The sequence below is a fragment of the Stigmatopora argus genome, chromosome 17, assembly GCF_051989625.1.
Source record: "Stigmatopora argus isolate UIUO_Sarg chromosome 17, RoL_Sarg_1.0, whole genome shotgun sequence".
Classification (NCBI taxonomy): domain Eukaryota; kingdom Metazoa; phylum Chordata; class Actinopteri; order Syngnathiformes; family Syngnathidae; genus Stigmatopora; species Stigmatopora argus.
This window is the reverse complement of record NC_135403.1, coordinates 12,643,716-12,663,786: the sequence shown is the minus strand read 5'-3', so window position 1 is coordinate 12,663,786 and position 20,071 is coordinate 12,643,716. Positions and strand designations below refer to the sequence as shown.

General features: G+C 37.9%; 3 protein-coding genes across 9 annotated transcripts in view; 2 read left to right on the top strand and 1 right to left on the bottom strand.

Moving 5' to 3' along the window:
• The first annotated feature begins 862 nt into the window (after window positions 1-862).
• On the top strand, window positions 863-15,411 carry LOC144091508 (regulator of G-protein signaling 20-like). 4 transcript variants are annotated; one of them, XM_077623900.1, is made up of 6 exons: window positions 863-1,042; window positions 1,386-1,555; window positions 9,276-9,329; window positions 14,266-14,349; window positions 14,423-14,657; window positions 14,747-15,411. In XM_077623900.1, exons 1-6 carry the CDS (start codon window positions 884-886, stop codon window positions 14,951-14,953), a joined length of 909 nt encoding a protein of 302 aa, XP_077480026.1. In that variant the 5' UTR covers window positions 863-883; the 3' UTR covers window positions 14,954-15,411. The 4 variants fall into 4 exon arrangements, with proteins under 4 accessions (XP_077480026.1, XP_077480027.1, XP_077480028.1 ...); XM_077623901.1 differs by lacking the exon at window positions 9,276-9,329; XM_077623902.1 differs by lacking the exons at window positions 863-1,042; window positions 1,386-1,555 and adding an exon at window positions 8,799-9,211.
• Window positions 15,412-15,431: 20 nt separating this feature from the next.
• lypla1 (lysophospholipase 1) overlaps window positions 15,432-20,071 on the bottom strand; it is a 22,666-nt gene continuing 18,026 nt past the window's right edge. For 3 of the 4 annotated variants that reach the window (XM_077623907.1, XM_077623908.1, XM_077623909.1), the window contains 9 exons: window positions 19,387-19,575; window positions 17,886-17,917; window positions 17,718-17,783; window positions 17,587-17,634; window positions 17,456-17,526; window positions 17,298-17,371; window positions 17,112-17,213; window positions 16,862-17,038; window positions 15,432-15,837 (listed from right to left, as the gene is read on the bottom strand). In XM_077623907.1, the coding sequence (XP_077480033.1) occupies window positions 15,778-15,837; window positions 16,862-17,038; window positions 17,112-17,213; window positions 17,298-17,371; window positions 17,456-17,526; window positions 17,587-17,627 (525 nt within the window). In that variant the 5' untranslated portion in view covers window positions 17,628-17,634; window positions 17,718-17,783; window positions 17,886-17,917; window positions 19,387-19,575 and the 3' untranslated portion in view covers window positions 15,432-15,777. Of the gene's footprint in view, window positions 15,838-16,861; window positions 17,039-17,111; window positions 17,214-17,297; window positions 17,372-17,455; window positions 17,527-17,586; window positions 17,635-17,717; window positions 17,784-17,885; window positions 17,918-18,075; window positions 19,295-19,386; window positions 19,576-20,071 lie in introns of those variants that run through there. The other variant, XM_077623906.1, reaches the window with a different exon arrangement.
• Window positions 18,694-20,071, top strand: part of mrpl15 (mitochondrial ribosomal protein L15) — a 1,545-nt gene continuing 167 nt past the window's right edge. The window contains exons 1-4 of the mRNA XM_077623904.1: window positions 18,694-18,871; window positions 19,044-19,201; window positions 19,404-19,569; window positions 19,724-20,071. The exon at window positions 19,724-20,071 is cut by the window's right edge and continues 167 nt beyond it. Of these exons, the coding sequence (XP_077480030.1) occupies window positions 18,767-18,871; window positions 19,044-19,201; window positions 19,404-19,569; window positions 19,724-20,071 (777 nt within the window). The 5' untranslated portion in view covers window positions 18,694-18,766. The remainder of the gene's footprint in view (window positions 18,872-19,043; window positions 19,202-19,403; window positions 19,570-19,723) is intronic.

Here is a 20,071-nt window from a genome sequence, read left to right as displayed (position 1 = left end):
ACGGCCGCGCGCTAAAGGCCAGGAAATATTGCCGTGATAAGACAGCGACAGTCTTTACATTATTTTTTTTTACTGATATTATTACTTTTTAGGGGGCAATTTCCCAGCCAGAGGGCCCGCGTGGCTTGAAATTAAATCCGCTGCTGGATTGATGTTCTGTGAGCCGCGTCGCAAATATTACTTAATTGCTATTTGGAACACCAGCAATAAAGTAGTGAAGAAAAATGAGATTTAGCAAAAAAAAAGTGACGCTCCGTTGCTATTGGCATCAATTTTTGGCGACGCAAAACCACGAAATGTCAGTTAATTGCTAATTTGGTGAAAATGAAAAGGCTTTGATTTGGAAAGAAGTTGTTTATTAACACCAAAATGACCTAAATTGTTGTCTAGATGGAACTCCTTAACATACTCTGACATAGTTTCTTGCTGCTAAAATGCCTCGAAACGGCACATATGACAGGGTTGCATTGGTTTGATTTATTGCAAAAACAATAGATATAAAAATAGAATAAAATAGAATATTTTAATCTTAGTTGTAGAAGACAATTGTAAACTTACAAGCACATGTTAACTCAATGATTTTTCTTAAACATTCCCACATTCCGAATAGTCAAAATGGTTTGAACATCAATAGCACAGAAACACACTAAGCATTCACAGCCCACCCTCCCAGTTTAAACCAATTGGACGTCTATTTTTGTCAATAACAGAAAAAAAGCGATCCACTGCGATGCCATGATTTATCGCGAGGCTTTACTACCCTCTGGCGGACATCCTCCGCACTGCACCTCAATGGCGCCCGCTCAACGTGATACTATAACAGGTTAAAAAGCACATCTTATTTCAAAAGACTACGTTTAAACATCACCGCACAATTTTATTTATGCTCATAAAATATAATAATATTGTGCGAGAAATCCTTAAAGCGACAGTCCTCCCCTTGATCCCCTTTACGCATGCGCACCCACCCCCATCCTTCCTCCCCCCCCTCCCCACTCCGTCGCAAAATCAGCACCTGCATTCTGGCATTCATGGTGACACCGTGAGTACATACTGGGGGGCGTGGGGGGTCTTTACTCGCTCTTCGCTTTAATTTCATGCATTTTTGGATGACCAATAGGAGATAAAAAATGGATTTAGATTTCAATTTGGAAGCTTATTGTCCTTTTTTAAGGGATGCGGCGGCGCGGACGCAGCCAGGCGGGTTGGCATCACGCTTTTTCTAATGGGAACGTCGGCGTTTTGAATGCAAATCCCACGCTTTTATTTAACGGGGGACGATGGATGGGGAGGAGGCTAATCGTCACACAAAAAAAAAATCAAGGAGGGGGGTGTGTGCAGAGGTGACTAATTTATTTATCTATTTTTTTCTTCCCCCCGGGCAGTCCACGGGCTCAGAGCGGCTGGAGATGCGCAAGAGGCAGCAGATGCAGGTGCAGCAGGAAGCCGCCGCCGCTACCGCTACCGCCAACGCCGCCGCCAACGTCCTCCACGGCCGCCACAGGATGGGCGACGCCTGCTGCTTCTGCTGGTGCTGCTGCTGCAGCTGCTCCTGGTAAGTGTGCTCCAAAAAGTCTTTTTTTTAACACGAACGCGGTCAGGGGGGCGGAATACGCCTCTCGGCTCCGGCACCCCCGTGAGGAATTCAAACGTGCCGTTGGGTCGTTCTGTTTGTTTCCGTTTGCACGGGAGTGAGAAAGTCGATTTTGGCAGGGCTGAAATGATTGGATAGAGGAAATATTTGTAGGAATTGTTTGATATCCAAAATAGGGTCAAAGACGTGCTGATCCTCACGAGGGTCCCAGGGGTGCTGGAGCCTATCCTAGTTTTGGTATTGATAGTGAAAAGGGGAAACAATTTCAACCACTTTCTTATTTTCAAATGTAGTTTTCATCTCATTTTCTAAATGCTCATAAAACAGAAAAATAGAGCTTGTATTATTTGAGTAAAATAGCCTTACTATACTTAGTCGTTTTTTAAAGGAAAAAAAGCCTTACTATACTATGTTGTTGTTTTTAGGAAAAAAAAGCCTTACTTTTCCATGTCGTTTTTAAAGGAAAAAAGCCTTACTATATTATGTCGTTTTTTTAGGAAAAAAACTTACTTTTCTATGTTGTTTTGAAGAAAAAAAAGTCTTACTATATACTGTCGTTTTTTAAAGAAAAAAAGCCTTACTATACTATGTCGTTTTTTAAGAAAAAAAGCCTTACTATACTATGTCGTTTTTTAAAGAAAAAAAAAGCCCTACTATACTTAGTCGTTTTTTAAAGGAAAAAAAGCCTTACTATACTATGTCGTTTTTTAAAGAAAAAAAAGCCCTACTATACTATGTCGTTTTTTAAAGAAAAAAAAGCCTTACTATACTATGTCGTTTTTTAAGGGGAAAAAAGCCTTACTATACTATGTCGTTTTTTTAAGAAAAAAAAGCCTTACTATACTATGTAGTTTTTTTAAGAAAAAAAGCCTTACTATACTATGTCGTTTTATAAGAAAAAAAGCCTTACTATATTATGTCGTTTTTTTAGGAAAAAAAACTTACTTTTCTATGTTGTTTTTAAGAAAAAAAAGCCTTACTATACTATGTCGTTTTTTAAGAAAAAAAGCCTTAGTATACTATGTCATTTTTTAATAATAAAAAAAGCCTTACTATACTATGTCGTTTTTTGAGGAAAAAAAGTCTCACTATACTTAGTCATTTTTTTAAGAACAAAAGTCTTACTATATATACTTAGTCCTTTTTTAAGAAACCAGGACCACACCATAGTCGCCGTTGGGCGGGAGGCAGCTGTCGACGTTTGTGTCGTTTCATTTCAAAGCCTTACTACATAAATGGTTGTTTTTATTTAAGGAAAAGTCTTAGTCCTTTTTTAAATAGAAAATTGTTCATTTATTTTCTATATATTGCCCATCCTTGCTTGCAGGTAAAGTGAGGACACTTGTGGTGTAGTGGTTCGTTTGCCTGACTGCCATGTGGGAAAGTGTGGTTCGAATCCTGGTGTGGTGTCATTTTCCCTTAAATAGAAGCAACCGTGTGCACTCAAGGCTTTCCAAAAATGACAAGGTAAGGTGTGGCCACTTCGTGGTGTAGAGGTATGTTCACCTGACTGCCATGCAGGCAGCCTGGGTTCGAATCCCGGTCAGGAAACATTTTCCCTTAGTTATTTCTATATATTTGTAGTCAAGACCTTCCAATAATGACAAAGTAAAGTGTGGCCAATTCGTGGTCTAGAGGTTCGTTCACCTGACTGTCGTGTGGGCAGCGTGGGTTCAAATCCCGGTCAGGAAACATTTTCCCTTAGTTATTTCTATATATTTGTAGTCAAGACCTTCCAATAATGACAAAGTAAAGTGTGGCCAATTCGTGGTCTAGAGGTTCGTTCACCTGACTGTCGTGTGGGCAGCGTGGGTTCAAATCCCGGTCAGGAAACATTTTCCCTTAGTTATTTCTATATATTTGTAGTCAAGACCTTCCAATAATGACAAAGTAAAGTGTGGCCAATTCGTGGTCTAGAGGTTCGTTCACCTGACTGCCGTGTGGGCAGCCTGGGTTCGAATCCCGCTGTCGTTTGACTGATCACTACACAATGTAGTTCCGTAAATGGATGATCCTTTTTTCATTAAAATAAACACTTAGTCATTTTTTTCAGCAAAACAATTATGTTCCGGTCAGCCTTCGGCTGACCGGAAGACAGTTGAGGGGAGGGGTTCCTGGTGGTGTTCGACAGTCGGCCTTCGGCCGACTGCCGACACCATACAGTCGTTGACTGGCGACACCGGGACGTGAACCCTCGACACCCACGTCGCAGGCAGGTGACTAACCCACTACACCACAAGGCGGCCCGCCTATACATGGTCGTTGGGTGCTTTTATTTAAGGAAAGATGACTTAGTCTTTTTTAATGGCAAAATGGTTCATCCACCAGTCTGTCTAAAGTCAGCGGCCACCGGGATTTGAACCCCGCCTGCCCACACGGCAGTCAGGTGAGCTAACCTCTACGCCATGAAGTGGCCACACTCTACTTTGTCATTATTGGGAAGTCTTGACTACAAATACATAGAAATCATTAAGGGAAAATGTTTCCCAACTGGGATTCGAACCCAGCCCGCCCACACGGCAGTCAGGTGAGCTAACCACTACACCATGAAGTGGCCACTCTAACCTTTGTCATTATTGGAAAGTCTTGACTACAAATACATAGAAATAATTAAGGGAAAATGTTTCCCAACCGGGATTCGAACCCCGCCCGCCCACACGGCAGTCAGGTGAGCCAACCACTACACCATGAAGTGGCCACTCTAATTTTTGTCATTATTGGAAAGTCTTTACTACAAATACATAGAAATAATTAAGGGAAAATGTTTCCCAACTGGGATTTGAACCCCAACCACCCAAACGGCAGTCAGGTGAGCTAACCACTACACCATGAAATAGACACTCTAATGTTTGTCATTATTGGAAAGTCTTTACTACAAATACATAGAAATGATTAAGGGAAAATGTTTCCCAACTGGGATTTGAACCCCAACCACCCAAACAGCAGTCAGGTGAGCTAACCACTACACCATGAAGTAGACACTCTAATGTTTGTCATTATTGGAAAGTCTTTACTACAAATACATAGAAATGATTAAGGGAAAATGTTTCCCAACTGGGATTCGAACCCCAACCACCCAAACAGCAGTCAGGTGAGCTAACCACTACACCATGAAGTAGACACTCTAATGTTTGTCATTATTGGAAAGTCTTTACTACAAATACATAGAAATGATTAAGGGAAAATGTTTCCCAACTGGGATTCGAACCCCAACCAACCAAACGGCAGTCAGGTGAGCTAACCACTACACCATGAAATAGACACTCTAATGTTTGTCATTATTGGAAAGTCTTTACTACAAATACATAGAAATGATTAAGGGAAAATGTTTCCCAACTGGGATTCGAACCCCAACCAACCAAACGGCAGTCAGGTGAGCTAACCACTACACCATGAAATAGACACTCTAATTTTTGTCATTATTTGAAAGTCTTTACTACAAATACATAGAAATGATTAAGGGAAAATGTTTCCCAACTGGGATTTGAACCCCAACCACCCAAACAGCAGTCAGGTGAGCTAACCACTACACCATGAAGTAGACACTCTAATGTTTGTCATTATTGGAAAGTCTTTACTACAAATACATAGAAATGATTCAGAGAACATGTTTCCCAACTGGGATTCGAACCACGCCCGCCCGCCCATCGGCAGTCAGGTGAGCTAACCACTACACCATGAAGTGTCCACTCTGACCTTTGTCATTATTGGAAAGTCTTGACTACAAATACATAGAAATCATTAAGGGAAAATGTTTCCCAACTGGGATTCGAACCCCAACCACCCAAGTGGCAGTCAGGTGAGCTAACCCCTACACCATGAAGTGGCCACTCTAATCTTTGTCATTATTAGAAAGTCTTGACTACACATACATAGAAATAAATGAGGGAAAGTGTTTCCTCACTGGGATTCGAACCACAACTGCCTACATGGGAAAAAAACATTGAGAAAAAAAGGCTTTCAATACTATGTCGTTTTTTAGGGGAAAAAAAGCCATACTATACTATGTCGTTTTTTTAGGGGAAAAAAGCCTTAATATACTATGTTGTTTTTACGAAAAAAAAGCCTTACTATATATACTATGATGTTTTTACAAAAAAAAGCCTTACTATACTATGTAGTTTTTTAGGAAAAAAAAGCCTTACTATACTATGTCGTTTTTTAGGGAAAAAAAGCCTTACCATACTATGTCGTTTTTTAAGAAAAAAAGCCTTACTATACTATGTCGTTTTTTGAGGAAAAAAGCCTCACTATACTTAGTCATTTTTTTAAGAACAAAAGTCTTACTATATATACTTAGTCCTTTTTTAAGAAACCAGGACCACACCATAGTCGCCGTTGGGCGGGAGGCAGCTGTCGACGTTTGTGTCGTTTCATTTCAAAGCCTTACTACATAAATGGTTGTTTTTATTTAAGGAAAAGTCTTAGTCCTTTTTTAAATAGAAAATTGTTCATTTATTTTCTATATATTGCCCATCCTTGCTTGCAGGTAAAGTGAGGACACTTGTGGTGTAGTGGTTCGTTTGCCTGACTACCATGTGGGAAAGTGCGGTTCGAATCCTGGTGTGGTGTCATTTTCCCTTAAATAGAAGCAACCGTGTGTACTCAAGGCTTTCCAAAAACGACAAGGTAAGGTGTGGCCACTTCGTGGTGTAGAGGTATGTTCACCTGACTGCCATGCAGGCAGCCTGGGTTCGAATCCCGGTCGGGAAACATTTTCCCTTAGTTATTTCTATATATTTGTAGTCAAGACCTTCCAATAATGACAAAGTAAAGTGTGGCCGATTTGTGGCATGGAGGTTGGTTCACCTGACTGCCATGCAGGCAGCCTGGGTTCGAATCCCGGTCGGGAAACATTTTCCCTGAGTTATTTCTATATATTTGTAGTCAAGACCTTCCAATAATGACAAAGTAAAGTGTGGCCAATTTGTGGCCTAGAGGTTCGTTCCCCTGACTGTCGTGTGGGCAGTGTGGGTTCGAATCCTGGTCAGGAAACATTTTCCCTTAGTTATTTCTATATATTTGTAGTCAAGACCTTCCAGTAATGACAAAGTAAAGTGTGGCCAATTTGTGGCCTAGAGGTTCGTTCACCTGACTGTCGTGTGGGCAGTGTGGGTTCGAATCCCGGTCAGGAAACATTTTCCCTTAGTTATTTCTATATATTTGTAGTCAAGACCTTCCAATAATGACAAAGGAAAGTGTGGCCAATCTGTGGCCTAGAGGTTGGTTCACCTGACTGCCATGCAGGCAGCCTGGGTTCGAATCCCGGTCGGGAAACATTTTCCCTGAGTTATTTCTATATATTTGTAGTCAAGACCTTCCAATAATGACAAAGTAAAGTGTGGCCAATTTGTGGCCTAGAGGTTCGTTCACCTGACTGTCGTGTGGGCAGTGTGGGTTCGAATCCCGGTCAGGAAACATTTTCCCTTAGTTATTTCTATATATTTGTAGTCAAGACCTTCCAATAATGACAAAGGAAAGTGTGGCCAATCTGTGGCCTAGAGGTTGGTTCACCTGACTGCCATGCAGGCAGCCTGGGTTTGAATCCCGGTCGGGAAACATTTTCCCTGAGTTATTTCTATATATTTGTAGTCAAGACCTTCCAATAATGACAAAGTAAAGTGTGGCCAATTTGTGGCATGGAGGTTGGTTCACCTGACTGCCGTGTGGGCAGCCTGGGTTCGAATCCCGGTCAGGAAACATTTTCCCTTAGTTATTTCTATATATTTGTAGTCAAGACCTTCCAATAATGACAAAGGAAAGTGTGGCCAATCTGTGGCCTGGAGGTTCGTTCACCTGACTGCCGTGTGGGCAGCGTGGGTTCGAATCCTGGTCAGGAAACATTTTCCCTTAGTTATTTCTATATATTTGTAGTCAAGACCTTCCAATAATGACAAAGGAAAGTGTGGCCAATCTGTGGCCTAGAGGTTCGTTCACCTGACTGCCGTGTGGGCAGCCTGGTTTCGAATCCCGGTCAGGAAACATTTTCCCTTAGTTATTTCTATATATTTGTAGTCAAGACCTTCCAATAATGACAAAGTAGAGTGTGGCCAATCTGTGGCCTAGAGGTTCGTTCACCTGACTGCCGTGTGGGCAGTGTGGGTTCGAATCCCGGTCAGGAAACATTTTCCCTTAGTTATTTCTATATATTTGTAGTCAAGACCTTCCAATAATGACAAAGGAAAGTGTGGCCAATCTGTGGCCTAGAGGTTGGTTCACCTGACTGCCATGCAGGCAGCCTGGGTTCGAATCCCGGTCGGGAAACATTTTCCCTGAGTTATTTCTATATATTTGTAGTCAAGACCTTCCAATAATGACAAAGTTAAGTGTGGCCAATTTGTGGCATGGAGGTTGGTTCACCTGACTGCCGTGTGGGCAGCGTGGGTTCGAATCCCGGTCAGGAAACATTTTCCCTTAGTTATTTCTATATATTTGTAGTCAAGACCTTCCAATAATGACAAAGGAAAGTGTGGCCAATCTGTGGCCTAGAGGTTCGTTCACCTGACTGCCGTGTGGGCAGCCTGGGTTCGAATCCCGGTCAGGAAACATTTTCCCTTAGTTATTTCTATATATTTGTAGTCAAGACCTTCCAATAATGACAAAGTAGAGTGTGGCCAATCTGTGGCCTAGAGGTTCGTTCACCTGACTGCCGTGTGGGCAGCCTGGGTTCGAATCCCGCTGTCGTTTGACTGATCACTACACAATGTAGTTCCGTAAATGGATAATCCTTTTTTCATTAAAATAAAGACTTAGTCATTTTTTTCAGCAAAACAATTATGTTCCGGTCAGCCTTCGGCTGACCGGAAGACAGTTGAGGGGAGGGGTTCCTGGTGGTGTTCGACAGTCGGCCTTCGGCCGACTGCCGACACCATACAGTCGTTAACTGGCGACACCGGGACGTGAACCCTCGACACCCACGTCGCAGGCAGGTGACTAACCCACTACACCACGAGGCGGCCCGCCTATACATGGTCGTTGGGTGCTTTTATTTAAGGAAAGATGACTTAGTCTTTTTTAATGGTAAAATGGTTCATCCACCAGTAAGTCAGCGGCCACCGGGATTTGAACCCCGCCTGCCCACACGGTAGTCAGGTGTGTTAACCTCTACACCATGAAGTGGCCACACTTAACTTTGTCATTATTGGAAGGTCTTGACTACAAATATATAGAAACAACTAAGGGAAAATGTTTCTCGAGAGCGGGATTTGAACCTCAGCTGCCCACATGGCAGTCAGGTGACTGAACCTCTAGACCACACTTTACTTAGTCATTATTGGAAGGTCTTGACTACAAATATATAGAAATAATTAAGGGAAAATGTTTCCCGACCAGGATTCAAACCAAACCTGCCCACATGGCAGTCAGTCAGGTGAGTGAACCTCTACACCATGGGTCTCAAACCAATTCTGCTGAGGGCCGCAGTGAGTCCTGGTCTTTGTTCCAACCGATCCAGTGCCGACATTTTAACCAATCAGGTGTCTTCCAAAATAAGTAACACCTGACTTTAATTAACTGATTACACTTGCAAAAGGTATCCTCTTGTTGAGTTGGAATGAAAATCTGCACCCACTGCGACCCTTTGAGGACCAGTTTGACAAGCATGCTCTACACCATGAGGTAGCCACACTTAACTTTGTCATTATTGGAAAGTCTTGACTACACACGGTTGTTTCTATTTAAGGGAAAAATGTTTCCCAACTGGGATTCAAACCCCACCTCCCCACCTTGCAGTCAGGTGAGTGAACCTCTACACCATGAAGTGTCCACACTTCACAAGAAAAAAAGCCTTACTATACTATGTCATTTTTTTTTTTATTGAAAGAGCCTTACTGTACACGGTCTCTTTCTTGCCCGAAGCAGCTTACTAATTTGATCCACCATTATTTAAGTGAGAAGATGGACAGACATGGGCCTCAATCACTTGACCCTTTGCCTGGACGCCCAACCACTTGAGCTAAGGATCCCACCCATCTCCCTACTTTGGTGTCGACTGGCTAAACAATTTGTCCCACTATTTTTTAAGTGAGAAGATCGAAGGACACGGCCCTTGATACTACTACCCTTTGCATGGTGAGCGGACGTCTAACCACTCGAGCTAAGGAACCCACCCACCTCCCTACTTTTGCCCAAAGCCACTTACCAATTTGGTCCACCATTATTTAAGTGAGAAGACAGACGGACACAGGCCTCAGTTCCTCGAGCCATCCACTATTTATATATACATACATATGTATATATACATATATACATACATATGTATATATACATATATATACATACATATGTATATATACATATATATACATACATATGTATATATACATATATATATACATACATATGTATATATACATATATATATACATACATATGTATATATACATATATATATATATGTATATATACATACATATGTATATATACATATATATATATATACATATGTATATATACATATATATATATATACATATGTATATATACATATATATATACATATGTATGTATACATATATATATACACATACATATATATACACACATATATACATACATATGTATATATACATATATACATATACATACATATGTATATATACATATACATACATATGTATATATACATATATACATATACATACATATGTATATATACATATACATACATATGTATATATACATATATACATATACATACATATGTATATATACATATATACATATACATACATATGTATATATACACATATATACATATACATACATATGTATATATACATATATACATATACATACATATGTATATATACATATATACATATACATACATATGTATATATACATATATATACATACATATGTATATATACATATATATATACATACATATGTATATATACATATATATATACATACATATGTATATATACATACATATGTATATATGTATATATACATACATATGTATATATACATATATATATACATACATATGTATATATACATATATATATACATACATATGTATATATACATATATATATATATACATATGTATATATACATATATATATATATACATATGTATATATACATATATATATACATATGTATGTATACATATATATATACACATACATATATATATACACATACATATATACATACATATGTATATATACATATACATACATATGTATATATACATATACATACATATGTATATATACATATACATACATATGTATATATACATATATACATATACATACATATGTATATATACATATATACATATACATACATATGTATATATACATATATACATATACATACATATGTATATATACATATATACATATACATACATATGTATATATACATATATACATATACATACATATGTATATATACATATATACATATACATACATATGTATATATACATATATACATATACATACATATGTATATATACATATATACATATACATACATATGTATATATACATATATACATATACATACATATGTATATATACATATATACATATACATACATATGTATATATACATATATACATATACATACATATGTATATATACATATATACATATACATACATATGTATATATACATATATACATATACATACATATGTATATATACATATATACATATACATACATATGTATATATACATATATACATATACATACATATGTATATATACATATATACATATACATACATATGTATATATACATATATACATATACATACATATGTATATATACATATATACATATACATACATATGTATATATACATATATACATATACATACATATGTATATATACATATATATACATACATATGTATATATATATATACATACGTACATATATACATACATATGTATGTATACATATATACATACATATGTATGTATACATATATACATACATATGTATGTATACATATATACATACGTATGTATACATACATACATACGTATGTATACATACATACATACGTATGTATACATACATACATACGTATGTATACATACATACATACGTACGTATACATACATACATACGTACGTACGTATACATACATACGTACGTACGTATACATACATACGTACGTACGTATACATACATACGTACGTACGTATACATACATACGTACGTACGTATACATACATACGTACGTACGTATACATACATACATACGTACATACACATGTATACATACATATGTACATACATATGTATACATACATATATACATACATATGTATACATACATATATACATACATATGTATATATACATATATACATACATATGTATATATACATATATACATACATATGTATATATACATATATACATACATATGTATATATACATATATACATACATATGTATATATACATTTATACATACATATGTATATATACATATATACATACATATGTATATATACATATATACATACATATGTATATATACATATATACATACATATGTATATATACATATATACATACATATGTATGTATACATATATACATACATATGTATGTATACATATATACATACATATGTATGTATACATATATACATACATATGTATGTATACATATATACATACATATGTATGTATACATATATACATACATATGTATGTATACATATATACATACATATGTATGTATACATATATACATACATATGTATGTATACATATATACATACATACGTATGTATACATATATACATACATACGTATGTATACATATATACATACATACGTATGTATACATACATACATACGTATGTATACATACATACATACGTATGTATACATACATACATACGTATGTATACATACATACATACGTATGTATACATACATACGTACGTATGTATACATACATACGTACGTATGTATACATACATACGTACGTATGTATACATACATACGTACGTATGTATACATACATACGTACGTATGTATACATACATACGTACGTATGTATACATACATACGTACGTATGTATACATACATACATACGTACGTATGTATACATACATACGTACGTACGTATGTATACATACATACGTACGTACGTATGTATACATACATACGTACGTACGTATGTATACATACATACGTACGTACGTATGTATACATACATACGTACGTACGTATGTATACATACATACGTACGTACGTATACATACATACATACGTACGTACGTATACATACATACATACGTATGTATACATACATACATACGTACATATACATACATACATACATACGTACATATACATACATACATACATACATACATATGTATACATACATACGTACATACATATGTATACATACATACGTACATACATATGTATACATACATACGTACATACATATGTATATATACATATATACATACATATGTATATATACATATATACATACATATGTATATATACATATATACATACATATGTATATATACATATATACATACATATGTATATATACATATATACATACATATGTATATATACATATATACATACATATGTATATATACATATATACATACATATGTATATATACATATATACATACATATGTATATATACATATATACATACATATGTATATATACATATATACATACATATGTATATATACATATATACATACATATGTATATATACATATATACATACATATGTATATATACATATATACATACATATGTATATATACATATATACATACATATGTATATATACATATATACATACATATGTATATATACATATATACATACATATGTATATATACATATATACATACATATGTATATATACATATATACATACATATGTATATATACATATATACATACATATGTATATGTACATATATACATACATATGTATATGTACATATATACATACATATGTATATGTACATATATACATACATATGTATATGTACATATATACATACATATGTATATGTACATATATACATACATATGTATATGTACATATATACATACATATGTATATGTACATATATACATACATATGTATATGTACATATATACATACATATGTATATACACATATACATACATATGTATATACACATACATATGTATATATATACATACATACATATGTATCTATACATACATATACATATGTATCTATACATACATATGTATATATACGTATCTATACATACATATGTATATATACATATATATATATACATGTGTATATGTATGTGTATATGTATGTGTATATGTGTATATGTATGTATGTGTATATATATATATATATATATATATATATATATATATATATACATACGTGTGTGTGTGTGTGTATTCATTTCTACTGGTCGAATCATGACGAAATGAATGGATAATACAAAATACTTTTATTCGTCACAGGTAAGCACTTTGTCAATACAAACAATTTGACATAAAATGACAGATTAGCAATACATTTGTAGGCTTTTTGGCAGCCAATACTCAATGTTTTGATGATTACAATGTTTTCTTTCAATAGTACATTTGTGCATACTGACTTGAATGTAAATAACTCAACTCTCCTTTCATTCGCAGTTTAACCGTGCGAGGCGAGGACGAGACCATCCAGAGGTCGGCGTGCGACCGCAGGGCAGACGGCGCTGACAACTGTGAAGAAAGGTAAGAAACGCGGGGGGAGGACATCTCCTCTGACCTTGGGCTAACTCTCGTCCATCTTCTCCTGCCCAAAAAGCCCGAAACCCACAGCGGAGGACGCCGGGTCCTGGACGTCGTCCTTCGAGAAGGTGATGAAGAGCGCGGCCGGGCGCTCTTGCTTCCGCCAGTTCCTGCGCACCGAGTTCAGCGAGGAGAACATGATGTTCTGGCTGGCCTGCGAGGAGCTCAAGAAGGAGACCAACAAGACGGTGGTGGAGGAGAAAGTGCGGCAAATATACGAAGATTTTATCTCCATCCTCTCCCCCAAGGAGGTAAACAAAACATTACCTGTCGTAGTTTAACACGAGTACTCTAATATATCGATTTTTTCTTTAACTGGCACCAATCGCTCTACTCGCAGGTTAGCCTGGACTCACGAGTGCGCGACGTGATCAACCGCAACATGCTGGAGCCCACCTCGCACACCTTCGACGACGCCCAGCAGCAGATCTACACTCTGATGCAGAGAGACTCGTACCCTCGCTACATCAACTCCGCCGCCTACACGGATCTGCTCAAAAGTCTGGAAGAAGAGCCACCGCCGCCGCCGCCATCCCCAAAGCCATAGAAGACCGCCCCAACTAGCTTTAATAAAGAAAAGCAAAGGCGCAAATGTCTATTTTTGTACGCGCCCCACCCAGCGCTTGACGTTGCACTTTTCTACCTTGTTTCCGGGAGGGCCGGCACATTCGCCGCGTTGGGAGTGCCGCCGCCAGCCTCCAAAACATGGTGACTTTTCATGTGGACGCCAATTTAGCGGATAGAAAGTGCCTTTGGGTAAGATCTTCTACGTCAACGGGCGCCAACTTTTGACTTTTGGTGCTTTTCTGCTACTCTCCGCCTCTAAAACCTGGAAAGGAGGATTATATACGGATAGTAATATATACGCGCGTCTATCTCTATCTAGTCGATGCATTTGGATACTGTGATTTTCAATGAGGAAACTACACTTTTGCCATGTGTAAAGGCCAAATGTGTTTTTTTTGTGTGAAAGCAGTCCAATAAAAGCACAATCATGTAAACATTCAAAAAGCGTTAGAGTCTGCTTTGTTCAAATCGTTAAGTATATTTGCGGGGCAAACTCAATGTGCACTATACAGGTAAAAGTTTATTTTCTCTCCGTCCATTGGAGTTCTATCGCTCGCCATGGAAAAAAAGCAAGTACAAGCAGTTTGAGTGTCCACTAGATTTAAAAAAAAAAAAGATGTAGTGCATCCAAATACAAGCCTCATAACTCCGTTGCAGGTGCAGTACATGTCTTCTTAGCATCAGGATAGCTTCGATTTGGGACCAGCTTCACTCACGCGAGCGATGCCATGCGGAGCATTCCCACCCGCGTCCTTGCACGGTGGAGGAGGCCCGATTTGGATTGGTCGGATGACCTCTGGGTGTTCATTCCTCGCTGACGGCGGGCAGCTGCTTCTCGATAAAACGTTTGATGTCCACCATTTCCTGCGGAAATAGAACAAAAACCGACTTAGGACATAAGGATTTTTGCTTAAATATACGACAGTATAGTAAGGCTTTTTTCCCTGAAAAAACGACATAGTATAGTAAGGCTTTTTCCCCCCATGAAAAAAACGACATAGTATAGTAAGGCTTTTTTTCTTTAAAAAACGACACAGTATAGTAAGGCTTTTTCCCCTAATTTCTGAAAAAAACCCGACAGTATATTAAGGCTTTTTTCCCCTAATTTCTGAAAAAAAACGACAGTATAGTAAGGCTTTTTTTCTGAAAAAACGACATAGTATAGTAAGGCTTTTTTTCTCTAATTTCTTAAAAAACGACATAGTATAGTAAGGCTTTTTTTGTGAAAAAACGACAAAGTATAGTAAGGCTTTTTTTTCTGAAAAAACGACATAGTATAATAAGGCTTTTTTTCTTAAAAAACGACATAGTATAGTAAGGCTTTTTTCTTAAAAAACGACATAATATAGTAAGGCTTTTTTTCTTTAAAAACGACATAGTATAGTAAGGCTTTTTTTCTAATTTCTGAAAAAAACGACATAGTATAGTAAGGCTTTTTTTGTGAAAAAACGACAAAGTATAGTAAGGCTTTTTTTCTTAAAAAACGACATAGTATAAGGCTTTTTTTCTTAAAAAATGACATAGTATAGTAAGGTTTTTTTCTTAAAAAACGACATAATATAGTAAGGCTTTTTTTCTTTAAAAACGACATAGTATAGTAAGGCTTTTTTTGTGAAAAAACGACATAGTATAATAAGGCTTTTTTTCTTAAAAAACGACATAGTATAGTAAGGCTTTTTTCTTAAAAAACGACATAATATAGTAAGGCTTTTTTTCTTTAAAAACGACATAGTATAGTAAGGCTTTTTTTCTAATTTCTGAAAAAACGACATAGTATAGTAAGGCTTTTCCCCCTAATTTCTTAAAAAACAACATAGTATGTATAGTAAGGCTTTTTTTCCTAAAAAAAAGTAGTCAGTGAAGTGGCCTAAAAATGTTTGCACAGTACCTCCGGACAGGCGCTGTGCTGGAGGCCCGAGTAGGACTTGAAAGTGAGATGATGGGGGTCCAAGAGGGTCTTCAATTTTTCCGCAGTACGACTGCCGAAGGAGAACGGCACCAGAGGGTCGGCGTCACCGTGGCATTGAAGTACCGCTAAATCCTTGTTGACTCCGACAGCTGACGCCTAATTTGGAAAAAAAGAAGAACCGCTGTGACCTTTGACCTGTATTTTAAACTCCTACTTGTTGATTTTGTACTTGAGGGAAGGCGTTGCGGAGAGGAAGCCAGCAGCTGAGGGCGACCACCCCAGCCAGCTTCTGCTGAGTGGTCAAAGCCGTGTACAGCGACAGAGCGCCACCCTGCGGTCGAAACATATACAACATGTTAACCTTGAGGATTAAAACAAAACAAATCTAAACAAAACAAAAAAAATGCCATTTTACCTGTGAGAATCCACCCAGGATGATTCTATGGGATGGAATACCGTTCTTGACTTCCTGGTCTATCATGGCTTTAACTGAGGACCAATCAAAAGTTTGCCATTGTCCAAACACAAAAATATGAGTGTTTTTTTTTTTTTTTTTTTAACAAAGAGACACACTGTTGTCCGACGCTCTCTTGATGCCGGCCTCGTCTTCTTGCGCGTCCGGATTTAAACCGTAAATATCAAACCTGGACAGAAATATGGCGTTATGAATTTTCTCATTTCAATTTTGAGACGCATACACCTACCAGGAAGGCATGGACATCCGCATGTTTAAAGTGACAGGCATGGAAGGGCTGTGAATTGGAAAGGAAAATTAATCTAGTCATATCTAGTAAAGATACCCAAAAAATATGATCATATATTTATGAATACTTACGCATGTGGACAGATGTACTTGATGTGTGGTATTCTGATGCCACCAAAAGCGTCTGCCCAGCCATGCCTGGAAACAAAACAAGTTAAATTATTATTATTTTTAGGTTAGAAATGTGTTTATTATTTCCTAGTTTTCGTCTTAAGAATGAAAATAATTAAAGTGACCTACCCCGTGTCGCCGAGGCCATGCAGGAAAATAACCTGCAAAGTTTTCCAAATGTCAGTTAGCCGAAGACTAATGCGTAATTGACAAATGTTTTCTCAGCAAATACACATTTAAATGAAGTTTCATGCTAATTCGATCTAACAAAAGAGAGGTGGTGCTGCAGGGTGACAATCAGGATTAACGACTTACTTACCGCCGCGGTGGCTTTGCGGGCAGCAGGCACGATGGCAGGTAGAGGTGCCGACATGTTATTACCGCACATGCAACAGCGCTAAATACTAGTTCAGACGTTGCTCTATCGCTGAATGTTCTTTTAACGTATTTTAAGGAAGAAAGGCAGCCGTTATTAAACGGTTTTAGGGAAGTTTTGTTTGGGGTAACGACACCATTAGCTCAGACCACAAGCTGTTCGGAATTAGGAGACGGAAACGGAAGTTCCGCCTCCTCGGCATCGTGATTGGCCAAAACAAAGGAAAGGCAACATTTCATAACGCAATGTTATGATTAGTGTGAAACAGTTAAAAACAATTTAAATGTAATTTACAGATTCTGAGATACTTTAAAATGTGGCAATGCCTACTCAAATATTGTTTCCTGCTTTTTTGGTTGGCTATACTGAAAACTCGGCTTTTCCGCTTTCTGAAATGCAACATACTACTACATACGTAACCAAAAATACAAAGGCAAGCTTTTCCACTAAATGTTGAATAAAATATCATTTCATTTTTTTCATATATTTAAAAGCTAAATATTTAACCCATGTTATTTTAATATCTAATTTGAATTGTTATTTAAACCGGAAACGTCTCGCCAGCCTTATCACGTGACCCTCTTGCCCTTGTCACATTTGTTAGGTGAACTTCTAAACATTGACCACAACAACCATGTCTTTCCCCAACAAAACCAGTGGAAAGGCGCTGGAAGCCTTGCGAAATCTGCCGCGCCTATCCTTGCTCAACCTACGGCCGGAGCCTGGCTCCCAAAAATGCGTAAGATTCCATTTTAACACCCCTTAAACGGTGGCTAACTAGCTAGCCAGGCTAATGCTAATTGTAGCTATACCGTCCACTTCGGCTAGGTAGTTAACACGAGTGACTGATGCTGCTAGCTGCACTACTTGCAAATATAACGTCCTTTTTTCCAATTTGCTATTTCTTTCAGGAAAGGCGTCGGGGCAGGGGGCAACACGGAGGTAACCGAAGCGGTCGAGGACACAAGGGCGAGCGGCAACGGGGCACCCGACCTCGGCTAGGCTTCGAAGGCGGACAGACCCCTTTCTATCTACGCATTCCCAAATATGGCTACAATGAAGGTCACAGGTATGCTACATAACAAGTAACGATATTTAACATGCTCCACATTGACTAGATGTTGGGGTTAAGGATTGTGAACGCATTAGCTGCCATTGACCTGCGTTAGACGTCACTCCATTGTGAGTGGAACGCTTGCATCTTGCTCCCTTAATAGGTGAAATGCTACGTTTTGGGCATTATGTGTAATATACCTTAAATCATCTTTCAGCCAGCGCCCCCAGTACCAACCGCTGTCGCTGCGGCGCCTCCAGTACCTCATCGATTTGGGCCGAGTGGACCCGAGTCAACCCATCGACCTGACGCAGTTGGTCAACGGTCGCGGTGTGACCATTCAGCCACTCAAGAGGGATTTTGGCGTCCAGCTGGTGGATGAGGTGCATCTGCAAAAAAATGTTGACATTCTTGTATTAACCCCTTGATGCCTGAATTTGTCAAACTTAAGTGATGGTGGAAAAAAAAAACGAATCGAATGTAACTCAAACTCCCACCAGCAGGCGTCGCCCTAGGCTCACAAAGTTCTCTTTTCAGGGCGCTGACTCGTTCTCGGCCAAGGTGAACATCGAGGTCCAGCGCGCATCCGAGAAGGCCATCGCCGCCATCGAACGCAACGGCGGCGTACTGACCTGCTCCTTCTACGACCCCATCAGCCTGGATATCCTCATCAAGCCCGTGCCCTTCTTTCAACGCGGGCAGCCCATCCCTAGACGCACGCTACCCGGCGAGAACCTGCTACCTTACTACATAGACCCCGATAACCGTGGCTACCTGGCGCCCGCTGACAAGGTCGCGCTGGCTCGCCTGGCCTTGGCGCAAAAATACGGCTACGTGCTACCGGACCTTTCCAAAGACCAAATCTACGCCATGCTCGCCATGCGC

Coding starts and splice junctions, on each gene's coding strand:
- LOC144091508 (XM_077623900.1), top strand. CDS start 884: ATGCTCATAAAATATAATAATATTGTGCGAGAAATCCTTAAAGCGACA. Junction 9,330..14,265: donor CCTCCCCACCTTGCAGTCAG/GTGAGTGAACCT, acceptor TTTCATTCGCAG/TTTAACCGTGCGAGGCGAGG. Junction 14,350..14,422: donor GCTGACAACTGTGAAGAAAG/GTAAGAAACGCG, acceptor CTGCCCAAAAAG/CCCGAAACCCACAGCGGAGG.